This window comes from Antedon bifida, chromosome 10, assembly GCF_963402885.1.
Source record: "Antedon bifida chromosome 10, ecAntBifi1.1, whole genome shotgun sequence".
Taxonomy (NCBI): Eukaryota; Metazoa; Echinodermata; class Crinoidea; order Comatulida; family Antedonidae; genus Antedon; species Antedon bifida.
Genome location: NC_136235.1, coordinates 15198733 through 15223551, shown reverse-complemented (window position 1 = coordinate 15223551; position 24819 = coordinate 15198733). Strand labels below are relative to the sequence as shown.

General features: G+C 32.6%; 2 protein-coding genes across 3 annotated transcripts; both read left to right on the top strand.

Annotated features, from left to right (window-relative positions):
* Positions 1-2194: 2194 nt before the first annotated feature.
* On the top strand, positions 2195-5031 carry LOC144854282 (uncharacterized). Its single transcript, XM_078712207.1, has 3 exons — positions 2195-2241; positions 3396-3585; positions 3826-5031. The coding sequence occupies exons 2-3, from the start codon at positions 3410-3412 to the stop codon at positions 4967-4969; spliced, it is 1320 nt and encodes a 439-aa protein (XP_078568333.1). The 5' UTR covers positions 2195-2241; positions 3396-3409; the 3' UTR covers positions 4970-5031.
* An 11805-nt stretch (positions 5032-16836) lies between these two features.
* Positions 16837-22651, top strand: LOC144853882 (sugar transporter SWEET1-like). Of its 2 annotated transcripts, XM_078711736.1 has the most exons (7): positions 16837-16995; positions 18286-18363; positions 18491-18614; positions 18775-18936; positions 19263-19382; positions 19771-19847; positions 21841-22651. In XM_078711736.1, the coding sequence occupies exons 1-7, from the start codon at positions 16913-16915 to the stop codon at positions 21860-21862; spliced, it is 666 nt and encodes a 221-aa protein (XP_078567862.1). In that variant the 5' UTR covers positions 16837-16912; the 3' UTR covers positions 21863-22651. The 2 variants fall into 2 exon arrangements, with proteins under 2 accessions (XP_078567862.1, XP_078567863.1); XM_078711737.1 differs by lacking the exon at positions 19771-19847.
* Positions 22652-24819: the final 2168 nt, after the last annotated feature.

Genomic DNA, 24819 nt, shown 5'->3' with positions numbered 1-24819 from the left:
CTCGTCGTTATTATTATGCAGCAGACTCGTCGTTTTTATTTTGCGGCAGAATCGACGTTATTATGATGTAGCAGACTCGTCGTTATTATGATGCAGCACACTCGTCGTTATTATTTTGCAGCAGAATCGACGTCATTATGATGCAGCAGACTCGTCGTTATTATGATGCAGCAGACTCGTCGTTATTATAACGCTACTATACCAATTTTGGTTGTACTTGAGCACAGCAATAGTAAATAGGATTTAGTTTATCTCTGTGCGCTACTATACCCATTTTGGTTGTACTTAAAAGCATTGAAAATAAATAGGATTTAGTTTAGCATTGTGCGCTACTATACCCATTTTGGTTGTACTTGAGCACAGTGATAATAAATAGGATTTACGTTACCACCATTTTGGTTGTACTTCAGCATAGTGATAATGAATATGATTTAAAATTTAGCACTGCGCGCTACTATACCCATTTTGGTTGCACTTGAGCACAGTGATAATTTAATAGGATTTAGTTTAGCACTGTGCGCTACTATACCCATTTTGGTCGTACTTGAGCACAGTGATAATGTATAGGATTTAGTTTAGCACTGTGCCCTACTATACCTATTTTGGTCGTACTTGAGCACATTGAAAAACAAGGCCATATGCATGGTTGCAGTCGCGTGCTCAAGTTAGTTTTTACCGACCAACCGACCGACATAAAAATGAACATTCAAAACGTGTAACCTGCATGTGATCGTAGATAATATGAATAATCAAATTTAGAATTATATTTTTTCCAAAATCACATGGATGCTTAATTAATGATTTCATTCACTATTTGGATCATCAACACATTGATTAGACTTTGCTGGAACGACAATGTCATGGCACAGCAGCACCAGAGTTTACCGGAGGAACGACAGTATCATGGTACAATTCACTCTGGTCATTTGATGGAACAACAGCACCATGCTTCTGCGAACTTAGCTGGTACAACTCATTCTGGTGTGTATCCTGGTTAAATGGATTTACCGTCAGAATAAGAATCTACAAAGATAAATATTACGGTAATCTACAAATTACCACCAGTAGGCCTATACTTACCTGTATAATTTTGTAACTATCTAAACAAACGAAGTGTGGCATATTCGACTGTTGAGCGATTAGTGTACAAATCACTCTGTTTTCGCAACTTTATACTGTCACTCGATTCTCGGTACTGTATCGACATTTGTCCAGTATCATAGGAATAGACCTATTTATTTATAAAAATATTTGACATAGATCACATTTACATTATTTAATGTTCTTACAAATGGTCCATGGTAAGATAATAATTTAGAAATGTAACAAAACAATTAAAGGTTAAACCTTTCAAAAATATAAGCGCGCCTCTAGCTAGTTTTTGTTTGTTTTTTGTTATTATTATTTATTATTGAATAACATATACGATTTATATAAATAATTTAAATATTAAATAAATAGCCATCACAATTAACATAATTATTAATGACATCATACCATAGGAGAATCGGGTGATAAAACGATGACACTATAATCGTAACTTTACGTACCTCTACTATGCTTTCTTCCTGATGTTTTCAACTTGTTTCGTAGAAAGATTAAGAAACACATAACTACAATAGTAATTATAATAGTAGAAAACACAATTATGATATCAACCACTAAACCATGACATTTGTCAAGTTCATACCAGGGAGTTGTTTCAAGCAAATTGTTTGGTGTATTCGTAAATAAATTCGTGTTGCTAACAGTCTTTGTTAAAAAGTGGTCCAGAATTGGGACCATGGTCCCAAATGGTCCCAATATTTAATGGAATGGTCCTTGACCACATATCTATCTGTATATTCATTTTGGTAAAGATCTTGTAATTACTTTTTGAGTAATCCTGCTAACAAACAAATGAAAGCACTCAGAAACTGAGTGAAGTACTTGGCAAAATATATCCACTGATTGGGAGCATGTTGAAAGATACATTTTTTGCTTTATGTATTAGCTTTACATCGTTAAACACACCAATCGTCAATTGGTGTGTACTGCATGACCATTGGTGTGTACTGCATTACGATTGGTGTGTACTGCATGACGTTTGGTGTGTACTGCATGATAAATGTGAACTGAAGGCAGAGGAGGCGTTCCATACAGCGATTCTCTATAGTAGTAATGCATTGTTTTGTTTTGAATTATCAAATTCATTGCCAAATCACATGTTCAGATTGTAATATATTTATTTGATTGTTTTCGGTATGTCTAATGCATGAGTGTAAATAATCCGACCGCTAGACTAGGCGGCCCTAGCCTAGTAGTAGGACGTAGGCTAGACTCAGCTATAGATAAGCCTTGAATGATCTTTCTTCTACTCTCTGGCCTAGGCCTACACTGTAGGCCTAGGCCTGTACAGTACAGGGGCCCTACTAGCCTACTAGCCTAGTCTAGGCCTAGTATAAAAATTGTTTAGGCCTAAAAAATTAGACCGATCGTTCGTCAGTCAGGTAGGGTACTAAAAGGACATATACACTCTAGACTAAGGCCTAGGCCTAGGTTTATTATAATATAAGTGAATTCGATCCAACTCTGCTCTAGGCCTAAACCGTCTCGGCCAAAGTCATGTCCGCTCCACGTCAGTGTCAGTGCAGCACACCAACATATTATTTTCAGTAGATAGCCTAGGCCTAAGATCTAGCAAAGATGATAACCTGCTATAGGAACAAAGCAGCCGCCAAGGATTTTAAAGCCCTATTCTATTATAATATTTATTGTGCAAACAAATAAAAACAATAACACTGTACATACCTCACAAAAGCTGTGCGCCGTGTGTTGTAATGTATATGCGCTGGCATTCTTCTGCGGTCTTATTTATTGCCAGGGTGAGTGCCGCCCATGCATTTTTTTTTCTCTCTTTCCATTTCTGTAAGACTTTATGTTTTTGTCATATATACATCTATAGCTTTGGACAGCTTCCATCAGATCCAGCTCCACAAAAAATGTTTATAAAAAATAATATATTTATAATTATTAATATTATGAATTCTTTGTGCATTCCATATTTTATTTGGGCCTAGTTGACGTCGGGCCAACTTGACTTGCCGCCGACTTGAGTAGGGGCCGACTTGACATGGGGCTCAGTTTAGGGCCGAGTTGGATTGAATTCACTTATATTATAACCTAGAGTGTATATGTCCTTTTAGTGCCCTACCTGACTGACGGACGATCGCCCATCATTAGAGACGACGAGGAGACATTTTTATTAATAACTAATTAAATTTGTATTTATTGTACATATCATTCACAACACAACACAAACTTTAACACTAACTTAGCAAAAAACTACTTGTTCTTCTATTCATTCATTCATTCATTCAATAAAAACATTCTAATTGTAATTCTTATAAATACAGGTTAATTGAAGAAAATGGACAACACAAGCATTTCCAAATGTAGGAGTTCTGAGAGGTTAAAAAAGAAACAAAGTTATGTCTTTCAAATGCCAACTACAAGAGAATACCTTGCCACAATTGATAAATATACACCAAGAAAGTCAATCTCAAGTTTAAGGCCACGGAAGCTTATCAACAGCTTTATTCCTGAGTAAGTTTACTTACGCATAATAGTTTGTTGCATGCCTTCTGCCAAAGAATAAGTCTGGTGAACTGGTAAGGAAATTCTGGTAGATTTTTCTACTTTCATTATTTTATCACTAAGATTAGAACAAAATACATTATTTAACACTTTTAAGTACAGTAATCTAATAATACAGAAAGCATTATTCGAAGTTAATTGTTTTAGATTGCTTGTTATCAATCAAAGTTGTTGCTTTCTCTTTTGCAGAAGAAACCGGTACAACAACAGTGATGGTCTAGTATTAAGTGAAGATGATGACGAATTGCTGGAGTTTGTCAAATACTCAGATGAATCAGATGATTGGGAAACATTGTATGAAGAAACCAGTAAATCTGTAACAAAAATGAAATGTAAACAAATGAGTGGGAAAAGAAAATCACTTGGTTTGGGAAAAATTAATGAAAAATCTGGTAATTCGATTAAGCAAACAAATTACAAACTCAGGAAAACATCTAGAAAAAGCAAAACATCAGTTGTTTATCGTAAAGGAAGAAGAATAAATTCACATGCACAGTCAAGTTCTTCAGATGAAAACATCCGGGTAGAAAATATTACTACAAATATGAGACAAAGAAGAATAAAATTGTTAAAACAATTAAGTTCGTCAGATGAAGAAGACCATGTAGTGGAGAATATTAGTGCAAGAACAAGACAGAAAAGATTAAAATTACAAACACAGTCATCAAGTTCATCAGAGGAAGAGGACCTTGTAGAGGATTTTACATCACCAAAAAGCCATAGAAGATTAACATTGCAGACACAGTCAAGTTCATCTGATGAAGAGGACCTTGTAGAAAATATTGATGCAACAAAAAGACAGAGAAGATTAAAATTGCAGATACAGTCAAGTTCATCTGATGAAGAGGATCTTGTAGAAAATATTGGTGCAACTAAAAGACAGAGAAGATTAAAATTACGAACACAGTCAAGTTCATCTGACGCAGATGACCTTATGGAGACTATTAGGAAAAGAAGAAGACATAGTAGGCCTAGAATAAAATTACAGACACAGTCAAGTTCATCTGATGAAGATGACCTTATGGAAGCTATTAAGAAAAAAAGACACAGAAGATTAAAATTGCAAACGCTCTCAAGTTCTTCTGATGAAGATGACCTCATGGAGACCACTAGGAAAAAAGGAAGACATAGTAGGCCTCGGGCGAAATTGCGGACACATTTAAGTTCATCTGATGAAGATGACCTTATGGAAGCTAATAAGAAAGAAAGACAGAGTAGAATTAAATTACAAACACAGTCAAGTTCATCAGAACAAGAAGATATTGTAGAAGCTATTAGTAAGAAAAGAAGATCTACCAGAATAAAATTACAGACACAATCAAGTCCTGTCTGATGAACATGACCAAATGGATTAAGAAAAAGGGCCAGAGTAGAATTAAATTACATTAGAAAAAGATGAACGTAAAGAAGACATAGTAGGCCTAAAATAAAATTGCAAAGACTGTCAAGTTCATCTTATGAAGACGACGTTTTTGCGAATTTTACATCACCAAAAAGACAGAACATTAAAATACGGCGTAGACTTAACTTACAAACACAGTCATAAGATATTGTGGAAAATATTAGTAAGAAAAGAAGATCTAGCAGAATAAAATTACAGACACAATTTTAGTTCATCTGATGAAGATGAACTTTAGGATTAAGAAAAATGGGCAGAGCAGAATTAAATTACATCAGTAAAAGGAGATTATTATTAGGTTAGTAAAAAAAGTAGTAGTAGGCCTAAAATAACAACGTTTTAAAGAATTTTACATCACCAAGAAGACAAACACAGTTAAGTTCATCTGACGAAGATAACCACACAGAACAATAAGATATGGTGGAAAATATTAGTAAGAATCTGATAAAGATGACCTTATATGGATACAAGTCAACGTCTGTTTGCATTCCTTCATATGCTTATAATTATAATCTGGACAACACTGAAGGAAGGAACTCTTGGCTGATGAGCAATATCACTTGTATTTTTAAGAAGGGGAATGTCAGTGAAGCCAAGATTTACAGAGGGATATCGATAAGATCAAATCTCAGCAGAATTCTATCCAAGATTATCACATGGAGACTGAAAGGGGCGTATGAAAGTCATTTAAGTTACTGAGTCAGTTTGGATTCTGCAGCAATAGATCAACTGCTGATGCTATTTTTATGACCAGAGCTGTTATCGAGAAACAGCTTTAGAGGCCTGCGTAAAATCCAGGCTCTTATATGGTACACAAGCATAGTTTCCAAATGAGTCTAATGAGAATGAAATAAAGAAGTTAGAATCGTGTTGGCATAAAATATTGAGACAGATGGTCAAGAGAGGGTTTGACAGGGCAAAGAATGAGGCTGACCAACCAGATGAGGATATCTACAGACTTGTATATTCCAACAAAAGTATATGTGAAATTGTTGGAACATCTTCCTTGAGGGACTGCATATACAGTCAGTATATCCGATACGTTGGTCATATCTATAGAGGACCGAATACATCAATTACAAAAAAGATGCTGTTTGCTTTTTCAACAAGACGGTACTATCGTGATCCGTTGATTAAAATCTCTCGTATTTTAAGTATGGAAATCAGGCAAGCCAAAGCCATTACACAATCGAGGAAAATTCTTAACGAACACCGTAGTAAGCTATTTGGTGCTGAATAGGTTTTCGACTCCAGTTCTACGACGTAGAAGAGGAGGATCCCATATGTATGTATGTATGTATGTATGGATTAAGAAAAAAGATAGAATAAAATTACGAAAAAGAAGTCATTGTGGACAATATTAGTAAGAAAAGAAGATCTAGTTAGAATAACATTGCAGACACAAGGCCTAAAGTTACTAATAAAGAAACGATTAGTGTGAAAGAAAGGCCGAACAGAATAAAGTAGCAAACACAGTCGAGATCATTTGAGAAAGAAGATATTGTGGAAACTATTTGTATGAAAAGAAAGTCTAGCAGAATAAAACTGCAGACAAATGGCCTAAAGTTACTCATGAAGAAACGATTAGTGAGAAAGAAAGGCCTAAAATAATACAATTGCAATCATTGTTGAGGTCGTCAGAAACAGAAGATATTGAGGAAGAGAGTACCATTACATAAATAAAAAGAAAAGTACATATAGCATCTGGTGAAAATGAGTTTACCAGTAAAACGAAAACCTTTCTGTCAGCTGGATGTGAATCGCCTTCACGTCGCAAAAACCAGACGTTGGGACAATTTAAACGTTTGTCATACACTCAGGACTGAATGATTCATCAAACACTCTATCGCTTCAAAATTTATTTTGCCATACTTTTTAGTCGCGTGCAACGCGACTCTACAGCTCACTATGTCGGTTGGTTGGTCGGTCGCTTGGTCGGTAAACACTAACTTGAGCACGCGACTGCAGCCATGTATTATATGGCCTTGTTTTTAAACATGTAAAAAGTTTTAAAAAACCCAGCAAAACAAAAATGGATTCAGGTCTGATCTCTAAATATATCCTCTACGTTCCTCTGCTTATGTCCATTATCACAGCATCTACAATCATCATTATAACCTCGATTCCGCCTTTACTTGTCTTATCGCATCACATCGAGGTACTGTAGCTTAAGGTCTGGGCACAGCCTTTTAAAGATAATGCTCAATACACAAGGCCCAACCTCAACCAAGTCATGTGACTCCACATGAGACCAAGTTTTTTGTTCCATTTAATAATTAATTAAAGACACTTTCCCTACAAGTGTTTTGTAATCGTTTTGTAAAATGATACAGTATCTAACCAGAAATATTTCTTACAAAAAACGCTGCTCGCTTGCTGACGTAACAGTTTTAAAGATATATATTGTCCCCCTGAAAAAATATTTTTTATTTCAAATTTGTTTTTGAATGTGATATTTTATTGTCACATAATAATTTATTCACGTTAGCCACACAATTATTTACCTGAAAAAATGTAATTTAAAGCAATGACAATGGTTTTTGAGTTATAATTAAACGTTTCTTTTCTCTTTTTATACATGAATAAATATTTTTCTTTTTGACAGAAGTGAGTAAATACAAGAATTCAATTTCTGTCACTTTAGTTTATTATATTGCTAAGGTCAAGTCTGGGGGTCACTTCATCAAGCCTAGATACTTCAAGTGTGAAGTATCCTATTACAAACAAAAACTTTACTATTATGGACTGTTAAGATAATAATTCAATGATTATCTGACAGCGAATTTCAGCATTCAGTCAAATCATTGTAAATACCAGAAATAATGTTTGATTATTTGACAGTGAATTATTATAATACTGGCCTAGGTTAACAGCAAGAACAAATTCATTATTTATTAAACAAGATTTTACAGATTACTGTCTACATGATGATCAGCAATCTCCTCCCAGATGTGCTTTGGGGTTTGTAATTTTAGCATGACCTGTCCCAAAAACGTCAGCCTCTAGTACTATAACTGCTGCTTGCTTTCAGCTTCTAAATGAGTCATCCTCTTGGGACGTAGCGGGCTAAAGCAGCAGCGTGAAAACATTAAACCAGTTCATTCATTGTCTTAAATGAAAAAACATCGCATTACGTCCATAATAGTATTTTTTTTAAATAAAATGTAGTTTGTTTCCTTAAATTAAATCGAAAAAATGTAAATAAAGTGTCTTTAAAAACTTCGGTGCTTACAAAAAATGTAATATAAAATATAACTTACATCAAGTACTAAAGAAATGAAACATGAAACAATATTTTTAATATAATATTCTGAAGATACATTATAGGCTTAATGTATACTTTATTAAATTTAAAACCGTTATTATAAGTAAATCATAAGAAGCAAGAATTATCAAAGTCGAAAACAATTGTCAGAAGAAATTATAATTATGCACTGTAAAAATATATAAAGATATTATTATAAGAAAATAATAAAATATTTTATATGCTACAATATATTAAATGTTTTTATCTTCGAAATTCCCTATCAAGATTTTCTCTAACGTAAAACAAAGCTAAACAAGAATTACATGTTTATAGTGGAATCTATGGGGCTCCTAAAACAGTATATTTGGTGATAAGGCGTATGTTGATCATTTTACGTACTTAGGCCATATTTTAACTTCGAATCTAAGAGATGAGGCAGATATAAAACGCCAATATAGATCTCTATGTTTTATGTAGGAAATTTTCATACTGCTCCAAATCAATCAAATGTTTTTTGTTCAGATTATATTGTATTAACATGTACTGTTCTTTATGGTCTAATCATTAAAAAAATATATCAACCGACTTAAAGTTTGTTATAATGATGCTTTCCGGAGGTTGTTGGGACAACCCAGATTTGTTAGTGCGAAGAATTTGTTTGTGGAAAACAATATTCCATCATTTTATGAATATTTGAGGATTTCGACTTACCGATTTCTTACAAGAATAATGAAAAGCGAAAACAGAATGTTAATTTGTATATACTGTATAAATATTTGTTGATGGATTCAAACATGTACTACAAATGGAGAGAGGCATTATATACCAATAGATAACAGTTTTGGTCCTCTCTCCTTCATCTTTTTTTTTGTAATATATTATAGCATATGGACAATTGTCTGAAATAAAAGTTGAATTGAATTGAAAATAGTTATTTAGGAAGAAACCGAAGCTCAACGTAGGATCGAAATCTAGAAAATACCATTTTTGTTTTGTTTTTACGCTTCAGTGAACTTTTATCTAATGAGATGATGTACTGTTTAGTCTATTTTTCTGGCTGAATAAAATTATATCTTTGCAACAAATGATTTAAAAATAAAGAATTATAATAGTATGGATATAAAAGGAAAGACATGCTTTTGTATTATTAATATTAAAAAGACGTTACAGAAACTGCGCATTCCAATATTATTTGTAATGTAATCACTCTAGGACGATTGCTGCACATGCGTATTTTGGATAAATCGGCGAACTTGGAAATTCCAAATGTTGAATTCCATCAATGTTGTCATAATTGTACTCAATAGCATACAAATTGTATATGAATATTTATATGTTTGGTTTATATTGGTTATTATTGGAATTAAAAACCATTTGCTTTTTAGTCCCTGCCTAGGCTTAAAGAGAAATTAACTATGCTGTACATTTAGTAACATCCAAATTATCATTAAGTAATGGTATTGTTATAGTCACACAAATAAAAATAGCACTGATGATTTGCGAATTGAATAATCACTGTACACAAATACAATCATTAAACTAAGCAAGGGTTGCCGACACTTTGTTGCGGTACTTCTGCTTGTTAAAATGTTGCCATATGTCACGTGTCGCCAAGGAATTTCACACTTCCTCGGAGTAACGTGATGGGCTTCAATCAAAAGCTTTACAAACTAAATTTATCCAAAGTCTATGATACTTGCAGGAGGCTCCAGTGAAGTGTTGGTTTTTTTTATTTTATAATTTAATTAAATTCAACATACAAACTTTTTTTTGCAACGTGACGCACCACTTTTATTCATTATAATATTAATATTAATGATCAATACATTTTTATCATAATTATCTGTTAATTCTACATCTGTTTTTTATGCAATTTTTATCCTCATTAATTTAATAACAAGATCAATAAAATGTATTAGTAATATAGTTGTAAATTTTAAAACTTTAACATTTCTTTTCCAGTTTTCCTCTATACATAAAATACTATGAGCTTATGTAGATCATTATTAAACATATTTTTTTATTATGCAATGTTGATAATTCGTAGGTCTGTTATTGGTTATTGTAACAATTTTCCAATTTATTTTCTTATGATTTTATCCGTACAGCAGTATATAAAACATGGCATAAATATGAGGAATAAATAATGTTTTACACATGATACATTTAAAAACCTACTTCGTTTGTATTGGCCTAGAAAAGTTAACAACATTTTTCGCGACTAATCGTTACCAAAAAACTATTGATCATCTGAACTAAAATCAAATTGTTTGATCAAAAGGTATAAACAAATAAAAATCGCCTTTCCTCCTTCATTTGGCCATATTCATTGAAAAGTTGAACTGATATTGCTTTTTCGTGTGGATGCTATAATAATTCACACATTTTTGAAAATGTGAATCATGTAGTAGATCAGCTGTGACGGAGAAAATTAGATATTAGATCGAAAATGTAAGCAAAAACTGCCTTTAAAGATTCAATGCAAATAACTTTTTTATTTTGTTTAGATGATGATATTTGTTGCACATGCGTAGTTCAGAACCACTTGCTGTATTTGGAATTTCCAGATTATTATTTTTTAATTCATTATTTTCGACATAATAGCCTACGTACAATAGGCCTACGTCGTGTCCGTAAAATGTTATGAATATGTATGTGAGCTTTTCTTTTCCTTCATAACTTTTCACAATATTGAATTATTGTTTTACAAGTGAACAAGGTAATATAGACCGCTCTTAGAATAGGTATATGACGTCATTGTATCATTTGAGTCCACTATTATATGCTACAAATTAAGCTTCAATGAATTGATTTGAAATATGAAATGACACTGATGACGTGCGAATTGAACATTTACGGTACATAAATACGATTTTTAAATCAATTGGTGGTATCCTGACACTTTGTTGCGGCGACTGTGATTATTGTCACCCGTGCAGCGTAGCATCGATGAGTTTTGTTCTGATGGTGTAACATAATTCATTGGTGGTTTACGCGACATTTGAGCAATACTTGCAAGCAAACATTAGCTACCAACTTATATCAAATATCAAGCTTATTCTACACGTTAAATACTATATAAAACACGTTAAATACTATATAAAATACAGCTATGTGAATGGCAAGTCCCAGTGGAGTGCCGGGTGTTTTTTTGTAGGCCTATTATTGGGTGCGTGGGTATTCGTATGGTTGCGATCATTCCTCGTTTCTACATTTTAAATTAGGCCTAATACATTTTCTGTCAGTATTATAGTTATATTAAAGGTAAACTATAAATGAAGAGACTTTGATAAAGGTAAAATCTAACGGAATGCAAAAAAAAAATATATAGGCCTACTGTAAGAATCCCCATATTGTGTAGGCCTATGTTAACCGTAACTGTATTCTTGAACGATCCCATGATCGATTTCCTATCAATAGCACGCACAGGTGAACAACAGTATAGCCTGTTGTTTGCCGTGAAGGCGTTTTTAGCCTAAGCATTGTATGTTTTGAAGGACACTGTATTTTATTAATAACTAATATCGTTTTCGTTGAGTTCAAACATTAATAATCACAACAAGAGACAACAACAGAGTTACTCTTCCCTGCTGGTTCACCCAGCATTTCATATAGTGTACACTGTAGACCTAGGATTTTCCCTGCCTGAAATTAAATGCATTTATCACTAGATGGTTCTCAAATACACAGTAGTAATTTCAGCGTAAAACAACTGTTTTTTCTAATTTACGTACCGACCGCAGGACTATAATACATAATGTCGTTTACAGAAACGAATAAATAGACAAGATGATTTATGTAGTCAACTAAAATTAGCACCCGGGAATTACTTTCGAAAGAGAACTTAAACGACGTTTACATTTTTTTTAATTATTAATTAATACAAACGTTGAGAAGCAACTGTCAGTAATAAAGTTTATTTGTATATTATGTGTTTATATATCTAACAGACAGTATGCCTAATACGGTACAACAACAAAGTTTCACAATACACTGTATTACTATACAAACAATTAAAACTTATATAAAGTACTAAGGAAATGAAAAATGAAACAATGTTTTTAATATATTCTGAAGGCCTAATGTATAAATTATTGTTTAAAATTCAATTTTAAAACTGTTATATAAGTTTTTAAAAAGCTAAACAAGAATTACATGTTTATTATAGTGATTTATGACGAAAAATGAAGTTCCAAATTAGGAACGATAATCTAGAAAATAATAATTTTTTTCTGATTTAGGCGTCAGTGAACTTTTATCTGAAGAGATCAATTATCTATTCTGGCTGTATAAAAATATATCTTTGCAACAAATGTAAAAATAAAGAATTATAATAATATAGATATAAATGGAAATAAATGCTTATTAGAAAGGTGTTACAAATAATTGTAGGCTAATCTGATTTGTATAACGTCATCACTCTATGACGATTGCTGCACATGCGTATTTTGGATCAATCGACGAACTTGGAAAGTCCAAATTTTGAATTACTGTACATCGATGTTTTCAAATTGTAATCGATAACGATAACAATTGAATTTGAATATTTATATGTTTGATTTATATTGGTTATTGAATTTAAAACCATTGCGTTTTAGAAGACGCCTGGTTTACGTCTTAAAGAAACATTTAATTATGTTGTATTTTAGTAACATTCAAATAAACATTAAGTATTTTTTATTGTTATAGTCACACAAAAATTAATAACACTGATGATATGCGAATTTAATAATTACTATAGACAAATACAATCATTAAACTAGATAAGGGTAACCTGACACTTTGTTGCGGTACTTCTGCTTGTTAATGTTGCCATGTCACGTGTCTCACAGGAATTTACCGTTCCTGCGAGTAACGTGATAGGCTTCAAATAATTTAAAACGTACGGGGGACACGTCTATGATACTTGCAGGAGGCTCCAGTGAAGTGTTGGGTTTTTTTCTTTTTTCTCTGTATGTTCATCATCATAATCCTACTGGTCAGAACCTCATTTGAGTATAGTCGTTCAGAGCTTTGGATGGCAATTTAATTATATTAATAATATGCCACATACAAATACTTTGTTTTCTATTTTGTGAGGTAAAGCACCACTTACTTGTGTTATTTACTTGTTTCCGGAGCTCAACATTTACTGGATCCGAAATCGAGCCAGCCCCTCTTGAAAATGACATCATATCTCGAATATACGGCGCAAATCTTCTCGTTGGGAGAGACCTGACTTGAATTGATTTTTTGATCTTGAAAATACTACATCCTCCGGTAATGAATTCCATAGTATGATTGCTTTTTTGAATTTATTAATGATCAATATGATTTAATCATAGTTTCTGTTATGCAATATTTATCCTCATTTCTGTTTTTTTTTTATTTCATTGTCCTGACATTAATTTTAATAACAAGATCAATTCAATTTATTAGTAAATTATTTTGTAAATTTTAAAGTTTTAATATTTCTTTTCTAGTTATCCTCCTGTTCTCTCGTATTTTCCCATTTTCTCTATACTTTCTTTCTTTCCTAGAAACATTGCCTAGATAGGCCATTGGCCCGAATACATAAATATAAATATTAACATTAAAATAAACCAATGTGTGCGTTAAATAGAGTGCCTTCTCTTGTTATAAACAAAGTAAATGAACTTAGCAAGGTTAAAATATATATTTTCAGTTTTACTTGACATTAATAAAATAAACAGAAGGGAATTTGAAGTAAAACGATGGAATTAATTAAAAGAATATTGTAATAAAAAAAATGAAACTCGTTTTTAACTAAATTGTTGTTACAAACTTTACAACTTCTTTCCTCTTTTGGTGTCCTTTTTCATTTTCGAGGTCAAGAACACCAATCTAAACTTATTTATAATTGTTTTTATAATTTTTTTTTAATAATCGTTTAGGCCTACCCTCGGATATGATCGCTTGTTATTTAAAAAATTGACGTATAATTTATAACCATGCATTATTATGTTCATTTAATATCTGTAGTAACCAATAAGTTGATTATTGTAAAAACACGATACATGGAATAATGGTAGACCTAATATTTCGATGAGAATATGACCCGCTGTTGACCCTAAATTTTGAAAAGCGGGACTTATTCTGCAAATTGTGTGATGTGACTACATTGATCAGTCAATCTATCTCAACTGTTCAACCTGCCTACTTCCTTGTCCACTGTGTGCGTTGCATATTCCATATTATAGCGCTGACTGATCAAATTGGTGTATCTGACTTTACCGGATGGACAGTCATATTATATTCCCTTGACGTGAAGAATCATAATATTTTGTTGCACATGCGTATTTCAGAACCACCAGCTGTATATATTTTTTGTTTTGAGGAGCCTATTCACCCAACCTTTGCTTTCTTTTAGGCTCCTCCACTTTATATTTATATAATTTGTAAAGTGAAATAAATAAATGTTTTACAAGTGTACACGTAATATTGTAATGGGCCGCTTAGAATAGGTATACATATGACGTCATATGTTGTATCATTTGAGTCCAGTATTATGCTACAAATTAAGCTTCAATGACATTAATGAAGTCATGAAATGACACTGATGTCGTGCGAATTGAACATTTACGGTACATAAATACGATTTTTAGATCCATAGAAGGTACTTGACACTTTGTTGCGGCGAAATATTGTTAATTGTTGTCATGTAGCGTAGCATCGAGGGATTTTGTTCTGTATTGGTGTAACTGGGTTCATTGGTGTTACGTGATGGGCAACACTTACAAATACAAATATATAGCTATCGACTTATACTGTATATCAAAGCTTATTCTATATTACAAAACACTACTACTTTATAATGAAATGGCTAACGGTTAAAAGTCCCAGTGAAGTGTTGGGTGTCTTTTTTGTATGGGGAGTGTGGGTATATCGTGTGTGCTTCTTTGACAGAGATAGGCGTGTTGCATTCTATTCCTTGTCTACTTTTTAAAAGTAGGTCTAATCAATGTTCTGTTATCAGTATTCGTTGCATAGTTTTGTTTTAAATGTATAAACGTAAAATCTAACGGAATGCAACCAAATTCAATATTATAATTATCCATCCCAAATACCACACTACTAACCACGTATGGTGTGGGGGAAAATAAAATAACGGAACGGTCGGTATAGAATTAGGCCTCTACTGACTTTTTGAGTAGGCCTAATTCTGCTAAAACTATAGGCCTAGAGAGTAAAATTCCGGCTAAAATATAGAAAGATAACAAACAGATACACAAAACTACATTATAACCCCTCGACAGTCTGGCTGATTATTGTAAAGATTGTGCAAATTAGACATAATGTGTGTTTATGCATTTGATTGCATGTTTTTACAAACATGTATTTCTAGTAAAAATACATTATATGAAGGCTTACGAACATTAATTCAATTCAATTTATTATCAACTTTATTAATACATAAAAATAAATTTGATCAATTTATAACACCAACAAGGTAAGCAACAAAACGAACAAAATACACAATCAGAACTTTCAAAAACTATCAATTGTGTTTCATAATAAAGGCGAAGTGAACATAATTGATATCAGGCAAAGTAATATCAAAATTATGCGCGCCCATGGAAAAAATGAATTTTGTCATTTTCATTTTAAATATTCCAATAGCTCCCCCTCTCACTTTGCTATTCAATCATAGGCTAACGAAAATCTGAATAACAATGATAAATAAAATTATTAAAAAATGAAATTCACACATAATTTTTTTTTTTCTTAATTTTGCATTTTTTATTTTAATTCATTTATATTGTATTTATATTATATTTTATTTCTGTTAAAGGAAAGTCTTTAAACAGTGATTGGGTTCGCTTTTGACAATCCTGACTTTTTGTTTCACTTTGTATTTTTATGTATTCTGTTGTTATTGTAATGAGCCGATATTGAATAAAATCAAATAAAAATCAAATCAAACCATCCGTACTCACAATAGAAATATTATTGTATGATGTTATATTCAAACGGGAGAAATATCACCAATTTCATTTTTTAAAGTAGGCCTATATCGTTTTTTCTCTCCAAAATGTATTTAGAAATACATATCGCTAAAGCGAAAGAAACGGGGAATTTAATAGGGTCCCAGCGACTCTCCGAAGCTGTCTTAGGCCTTCAGAAGGTGAGGCTTAGCAAGTTCTTAGTCATATCACTTCTTAAAACTATAGTACACACATGTTCAATATTATTATTGTAGGCCTATTTCCTGAATAACGTCAATTAATGTAATTAAAGAGGCTTTAACATCAATGCCTGACCCTGTAAGACCTTCCACAAACATGTTTCTGATAATAATATTATTATTATTAAGAATATATGAATGTGGGCCTACAACTACGATGTTCTGCTATTTATTTATATTAGCCTGTTTCATTTAAAAGTTCTTTGATATTATTATAACAAAGAAATAGGCCTATAATATTCTTTGATTATAATATAAATCATAAATTAATTAGGTATACCACACGAGGGCGCCATTAAAAATGTCCCATGGCAGTCATCCGGAACTGCAATAATACAGTAACTTTTTTGTCGACGTGGTCATGTCAAGTCGTGGTGACTACACTATCTTTGGGTTGGTTTAGGCTAAGGGGGTTTAGGTAGGCCTAGGCCTAGATAAAGTTACGATGGCAGATGCAATGGACTCTTACTTGAATCTACTGGCAAATGTCACGATCTTGTGTACAGTAGCCATGTTTGCTGCAGGAATGTAAGGATATTTATATTAATGAATAGGCCTAGCTAGCCTACCCTGTACTAGGTACTACTACTTAGCCTAGCTAGCTAGCTAGGCCTAGACTAGAGCTAGCTAGGCCTAAATATGGCTATGCGATACCAGGGGCGGACGCAGGGGTGTTGCCCCAGTTGCCCGGGCAACACCCTTAATTTCATACTAAATGTTTTTTTCTGCAACTAAATTAAAATTTAGATCCCATTTCATCATATTATATATTAGGCCTAACTGTTAACGTTATAGAAGTCCAGGGTTGGAAAAGACTATATTCATCTTCATTTCCCTACGTCCGTAATATTTGGGCGAATTTCCGTAATAATTATGGACGTTCCGAACTTTGAAAAAACAGTGTTTAATTGCTTCTTTCTTCAAATTTCGATGGTGGTTGTACAGTTTATAGTGGATAAATGAAAATGAATTTTGGAAATTGTGGTTTTACTGACTTATTTAGCATTTATTTCAAAACAATACAATTTAACGTTTTGCTCAATATATTTATAGCAGCAGCTTCGCATTATTTTTCTAAATTGTTTTAATTATTAATTGATAATAATTAATTTGTATTAGTTGATTTTAATTGCTAGAATTTATTACATTACCGGAAGTACCTTCGCCGGGGACCTCCTCTGCCTTAAAATGTTATCCTATTGTTTTTCGCTTGTGTTTTACCGGCGGAAAAAACAGGCCTGATACGATCTGTTTCCTACTATGTAGCCCGATATAGAGTGCCATTTCTATTTATCGTGAATTTTACGCACGATATTACATTTCCGGCCATCTAGGGGTGTCATTTAAAAATCATTCCTCCCCCCCATGGTGGGCCTGTGGCGCAAATACTCAGTAGCTACGGCTCTCTGAGGAATCTTGGGCAACCCCCTTAAAATTGTCCTGCGACCGCCCCTGGATACAATAATCTACCTTTTCTATGCTAGGTAGATTATAGTATCGCATACTAGTAGAGCCTAGCTAGGTCCTAGCTCTACTAGAGCCTAGGTAGATTATAGGCTAGCCTAGGCTAGGCCTAGTAGTACTAGCCTAGCTAGGATATTCACAATCATTCATACACTAATATTAATGTATTTCTTGTACTGTAGTCAAGTAGGAACCTTTTAAATTATGACAAATGCACAAGCCAAGTGATACTATAGAACAGTAGCTCCCCTTCCTACTAGGCCTAGGCCTATGTCTAAAATCCTATATTTACCACTCATTGGTAACCTTAAATATGTACTGTACAATATAATTACTGGTTATATTTTTTTTCAGCCCATCATGTTTAACCATTTTCAAAACTGGAAGTACACAGAATGTTCCTTACCTCCCATTTTTGATGACTTTAGTAAAGTAAGTATCTTCATTCATTCATTGTTTTGGTTTTATTTTTATATGAATTTTAAATTCATCCAAATCATCATTTTCACAAAGTAAGAATATTATGATATATATATTGGTAATTTAATTTTGTTTTCAGCAATATTTTGTGGTTCTACTATGGTATATTAAAGAATGATTCAACACTCCTAGTAGTAAATGGCATTGGTGGATGTTTACAAATTATTTACATTGCTGTGTACCTGTATTTTGCTCTGAGCAGAGTAAGTAAACTTCTCTAAACAAAAAAGGGCAGAACTTTATGTATTGTGCCATATAGTAGTGACATGCCCAAATAGTATGAATTTGAAAACACTGACTGACACTCCAGTTTACTTTACCTTTTTGATATAATTAATGTTGTTGCTTAACCTTGTCTTATAGGTAAAAGAGATGCGCCAATCACTATTCGCAATGTTTTTTATGTCGGCTCTGTGGTTTCTGCTACAAAACTATGTCGTTGAACCAAAGATAATTGAGGATCGTCTTGGGTTGACAGCAAGTACTATAACGGTACTCATGTATGCCTCACCGCTTGCAGAAATAGTAAGATGTGTTATCAATTCCTCTAGATAATTGCTATTGTATTCTGTACTTTTCTACTGACCTCACCATAAACAACACTAGCATTTAGAGTACCTTTCACACTGCATCCTTCATGTTTTCAAGAATTTGAAGACTAGAGTGGACTGCTATTACTGTTTGCATTGTTTTTTAGTTATTTGTTTAAAACTCCAGTGTCCAATGATTTATTATTGAACACTACTTTATGATCTAAAACCCATTTAGAAATACAGAAAAAGAACACAGATTCAACAAATAAATATTCTGATTTTTATCTAAATTTATAATTTTTATTTTTATTTATCTAGGCTGAGGTTATTAAAAGGAAAAATAGCGCTAGTATATCTCTAGCATTAACAATTACATCATTAGCTACATCAACTCTATGGTTTCTTTACGGGTTATTGATAAGTGACCTTTATATTCAGGTGAGTATCAAATATTACAAATCTAACCATAACATATCCTTATGGCACTAGCCTATGGATAGCCAACAATCACTTCACAGTTTGATATACACTCTATGCTCTACGTATTTAATTAAATCTCACACACTGGATATGAATTTGGTGTTTAATTCAATTCCTTCTGTTATTCAAGTTTCAAAATTAAACATTGGTTTATCCTCATTCCATTCAATCAATTTTTGCTTAATTACATTATGTTTACTTTTTTTCATTTTCTTTTTGCATTTTTTTTTTTTAAATGAATGGTCATTGTATGCATTACATTTTACATACATTCTTTTAACATACTGTAGCATGGTGTTCTTTTAGAGTTCTTTATTGTATATTTGTATTCATTTTTTTCTAACAGGTTCCAAATTTTCTAGGCATCCCAAGCTGCCTAATAAGACTGGTTTTGATTTACAAGTACAAAGGTTCTTCTAACCAGTATGTGGCTAACTTGTCTTAATATTATTTCTTTTTACCATTAATATTGAATTATAAAGAAACCTTAATGTCACATCAACATGATTACTTCAACTATTTTCCCAGCTACATCAACATTACCCCAGCTACAGTTTATATCCACTACCCGTCATGTCGCAGTGCCTTCCATCCACCACCCAAAGAATTGTTACTCTAGTAGCACCCTAGTTACAGTACCAGTACAATGCCAATGTCACTACCCACACAGCTACAATTCCAATACTGCCATTTACAGTGACAACACTGCCACCACCCAAAATACAGACTGTGGCATCCCCTCAGCTACAGCACCAGTACACCAGCTAAAGAATTGTTAGCATAGTTACAATACCAGTACAGTGTCACTACCCACAAATCTACAGTTCTACTACTGCCAAGTATCAACACTGCCACCACCCAAACTACAGCGACATTACTGAAACTACCATGAGTGTCACTACCCCCAGCTATACTGTAGTATCACCATTACCGTACCCCAGGTATTGTATCACCATTGGCATACCCCAGCTACGGTGTCACCATTGTCCAAAGTACAGTGCAGTATAAACACCCACAATGCTACATTACCATAGTACCATCTGCAGTGTCAACAGTGCCATCATTCATTTATTTAGTTAGAACCATACAATAAAATACAAAAGTACATAAAAACTTGAATTTAGCCAAGGAAGACAAACTAAATTACTGTAGCTTGCTGGCCTGACAGCATATTTTTTTTCCTATCCAATTAAGCCAGAAATCATGAATAATTCATTAGAATAACTATGACATAATATGGAACATTATAGAGGGTGCTATATAATATATACATGCAGAGAGATTAAATAATTTGTGTAAACAGCATTTGCCAACCGAAATGTTTGGTCTAGTGGTAAAAGCTATAACCTATTACACTGGAGCCCTCGGTTCGAGGTCTTTCAAGAACATGTTTTTTTTAATAGTTGAGAGAGATTATTTAGAGGGTTAGGTTTTAGTATATTTAGGAAGTAGATCAGCTATCTTGCAATTCTTTATAATAGAAAATAATTAAGGTAATGAATTATTCATGATTTCTGGCTTAATTGGATAGGAAAAAAAATAATGTGGCCTGGCAGTCCAAACTAAGAAAGGTGTATCAGAAGTTGATATTTCCATTTGCTTTACTCTTGTGCATTCAAAAATTAATATATTACAGTACTATTTATTTCATAATACCTTTCTTACAATACCTGAAATAACATTTTCTTCACAAATCGTACTATACTCATGATAATATGATCATCATTTTAGCTAGATATTATCAAATTCTGGTTATTATGAATGATTATTGATTTCTTAATGCATGTTTTTCGTATATAATTATAAAAAAGTTGAGGAAGAGTGATTGCACATGATACATGTATTAGAATTTATTTTTAAGATTATCAAGTCTTTACTCTCCTAACTTGCCTTTATAGTACTTTTTGTTTAAAGTTTCTATTGTTTATTATAAAGTATAAAACTCTGCAACATTTATTATAACCCCAACATATTTTCCAATAACTTTGAAGCAGAAGGAGCATCATGAAAAAAGTTGGTGATGCACCTTTTTTCTAGTGTTAAAAGATAAGAAATTCACCAAAATTCGCTTTTATTTATATAAATCTTTAGCATTCTACTTAAGCAAAAAGCATTATATTGAAAATACAATCAATTATTTTTTATATAGTTAATTTAATTCGATGATTATAATTCACGTCATAACATTCCTATTGCAAAACTTTACGAAAAAGTCTTTTGTCTTTTTTTTTCACTGCTGGCGGTTAAGTAGGGTAATAATACATTTTGATGAAGTATATATTTTATAATGAAAATGTTAAGTCCGTAGCTATCCTTAACATTAACCAGTGACAATGTCTATAAATAAGTGGCCATTCTTACATTTTTTTCAAGTCTTTATATTTATTAAACAACATTTTTTTATTCATTTTTATAGATACCAAACTTACCAGGCATAGTTTCATCAAGTATTCGCTTGGTCATTTTATATTTGTATCCAAAGGATCTGAAAGAGAAGATTTCTTAGGCACAAAACAGTGCTAGAGGGTGATTGTATTTTTATTTTTTATGAGACAATCTATTGAAGTATAGTTCACATTTTTGTATTTTTTAAAACTATTTATTGAACTTTGTAAATACAAGGTATAAAATGTAGTTAGTTTACACATAATTGAGACTGATAGAAACATATTCCCCATCAGCTCAAGATGTTTTGTCTTAATGAATTTCCAGGATTAAAAATAATGGAATAGAAAATATATTTTACATTACAAAAAGATGTACTGTATTGTTCATCAAAAACATACAAATGAAGATTATTAACATCAGACTTTGAATAGGCCATTTTGCAGTTTAAATAAAGTTATTCAATTCCATAGTTAAAATCAACAAATATAATGATTTCACTTATAAAGACAAAATAAATGGTTCATTGTCTTTTCGGATCCAATTTCTGGTCAATGTGGATAATGTTTAATTTTTAAATGGCATGTTCAACAAAGAAAATGAAAATAAAGTAATTTTCAAGGGATGGGGAGGCAATTATCTTTAATCTTCAAATGCTATAAACTTTTATTCTATTTACACTCTATTTTTAAAACAGATAATAGTAAATAGTGATAAAATAACTAAACTAGTGATGAACAATGGACTATTTTAAGAACTTCACTAAGATATAAAATAAATAACTATTATTAAATAACGAATCACCTTTTACTATGAGAATAAATATAATTGTTAATTGAAAACTCATTGACATTTTTTTCTTTCTCCTACCAGGAGGTTGAGTTAATTTATATTCATTTTAATATCTTTGAAATATCTAACTGGTTTAGACGTATTATTAAGTGCATTTCCGTTTCGACTACGCGGCCAATAGAGAGGTTTCGCAATCTTACGAATACGATAACGAAAACGGATACGTCACGCACACGTATTCGTTTTCGTAAGCCATAAAAAAATCAGTTTCGCATGGCAACGAAATATTGAGGCGCGTCCAAAATATGACTGCGGTAAATTTGAGCGAAGCGCAGGTACGTGTTGCTTGGTGCTTGGCTGCCTAGGCCTAGCGTAACATCAAAGCGAGTGAGGACTTTAAAAACTGCTATTTATCTAAATTGACCTGGCATTTTAGTAAATTACTTTAGTAAATTACTTTCAATAAATCTATAATTATATTATAATCATGAATCATTCCTAATTCAAATGCAAAATGTGCAAAATAGATCAAAAACTATACTCGTTTTGTAGTTACGAATATGACTGGTGATATTCGTCAACACGAATACGCTTTACGAATATGAAATGGGGATCAGCTCAAAAATTTCACAAATGTATGACGTATCCGTTTTCGTTATCGTATTCGTAAGGTTGCGAAACCTCCCTAATCTCCTACCAATTTATAAATTACGCAAAATTGTGCCACGTCTATCGTAGATTATAAAATAGTGAGTAAATTCTTGTCATTTTATTGGAGCAGTGGCTCTTGAAATTGAGGTGGGGTGTGGGGAGAAAATTGAAATTAGTGTCCTTTCTTTTGCATTACATTTAGCAAAATTTAGGGGGAATAATTACCATTGAACTCAGGGGCTGACCTAGAGGTGTTGCCCTAGTGGCCCGGGCATACTAAATGTTTCTGCCACTAAATTAAAGTCCCATTTCAACGTAGGCTATACAGTATCCATATATATTTACAGTATATGTTATAGAAGTCCAGTCTGGAAGAGAATATTTGTAAATTGGCAGAATGCACAGCAGTCACCAATATAGGCCTACTATACCGCGCACAGATAAGTGTAGATAAGTGTCTGAGCGTGCGCAGAATGAATTTCTGATTGACTTGTTGCTTGTGGTGCGCGCGTCATGAGAGCAGCAGCCAAATGCATATTTTTTCCATTTATGCAATGTTTTCTATATTTTTTTTTTTATGGATCTTGATTCTCGATACCATCAGAATGAAGAATTTTTTTACTGGACGGCTGTCAGCATTGAGCAATTTGCATAAAAAAATGGCCGCTATTTTCATAAAACATGCTTTATCTCTGGAAATACTAAACGTAGTGAGATTATTTTGGTGTCAAATTGTCGACCGCTTTTCATAATCAACCACCTCTCGTAAGTGACCACCTCTCTTAACGACCACAACTCTCGTAAGTGACCACCTCTGTTAAGGGACCACGACCTCTTTCTCTCTACTAAAGAACCACTTCTCATAATCGACTATCTCCCGTCACAACGACCTCTGGTAAGTGACCACCTCTATTGAACGATCACCGTCTCTTTTAAGAGTCCACTTTAATTAAAGACACTTCCAATTAGCGACCATATTATTTGGTATGATTAAAGACAAGTATACTAAATAGTTTTTAATTATGTGAGAAAATTATTGATTTACTTAAAAACACCTCCAATTAGCAACCATTAATATTATTTGGTATGAGTAAATTAGACAAGAATAATAAAGTTTTTAATTATGTGACAAAAATCAAGTCACTGTACTGATCCTCGTCCAATGAAAGATCACTTTACTTAAAAACACCTCCAATTAGAGACCATAATCTTATTTAGATTGTGTAAAAACAAGAATAATAATAAATAGTTTTTAATTATGTGACAACAAACAAGTCACTGTACTGGTCCTCTTCCAATTAAAGATCACTTTACTTAAAGGCACCTGCAATTAGCGACCATTATATTTGTTTTTATGTCCATTCACTTCAAATTGATATGGCTGTTCTAGTCTGTGAAACAACAGTTTTTATTATAATTTGATTAGACTATTTCAATATAACAATAATAATAATATTTATTTGGATCGACATGTTTTGCGATTTTGTATTTCCGTGTAGTACCCTATTTATCTTCATTTCCGTATACGTCCGTAATAATACGCCTGTAGCAGAGTAAACTTTGCTTC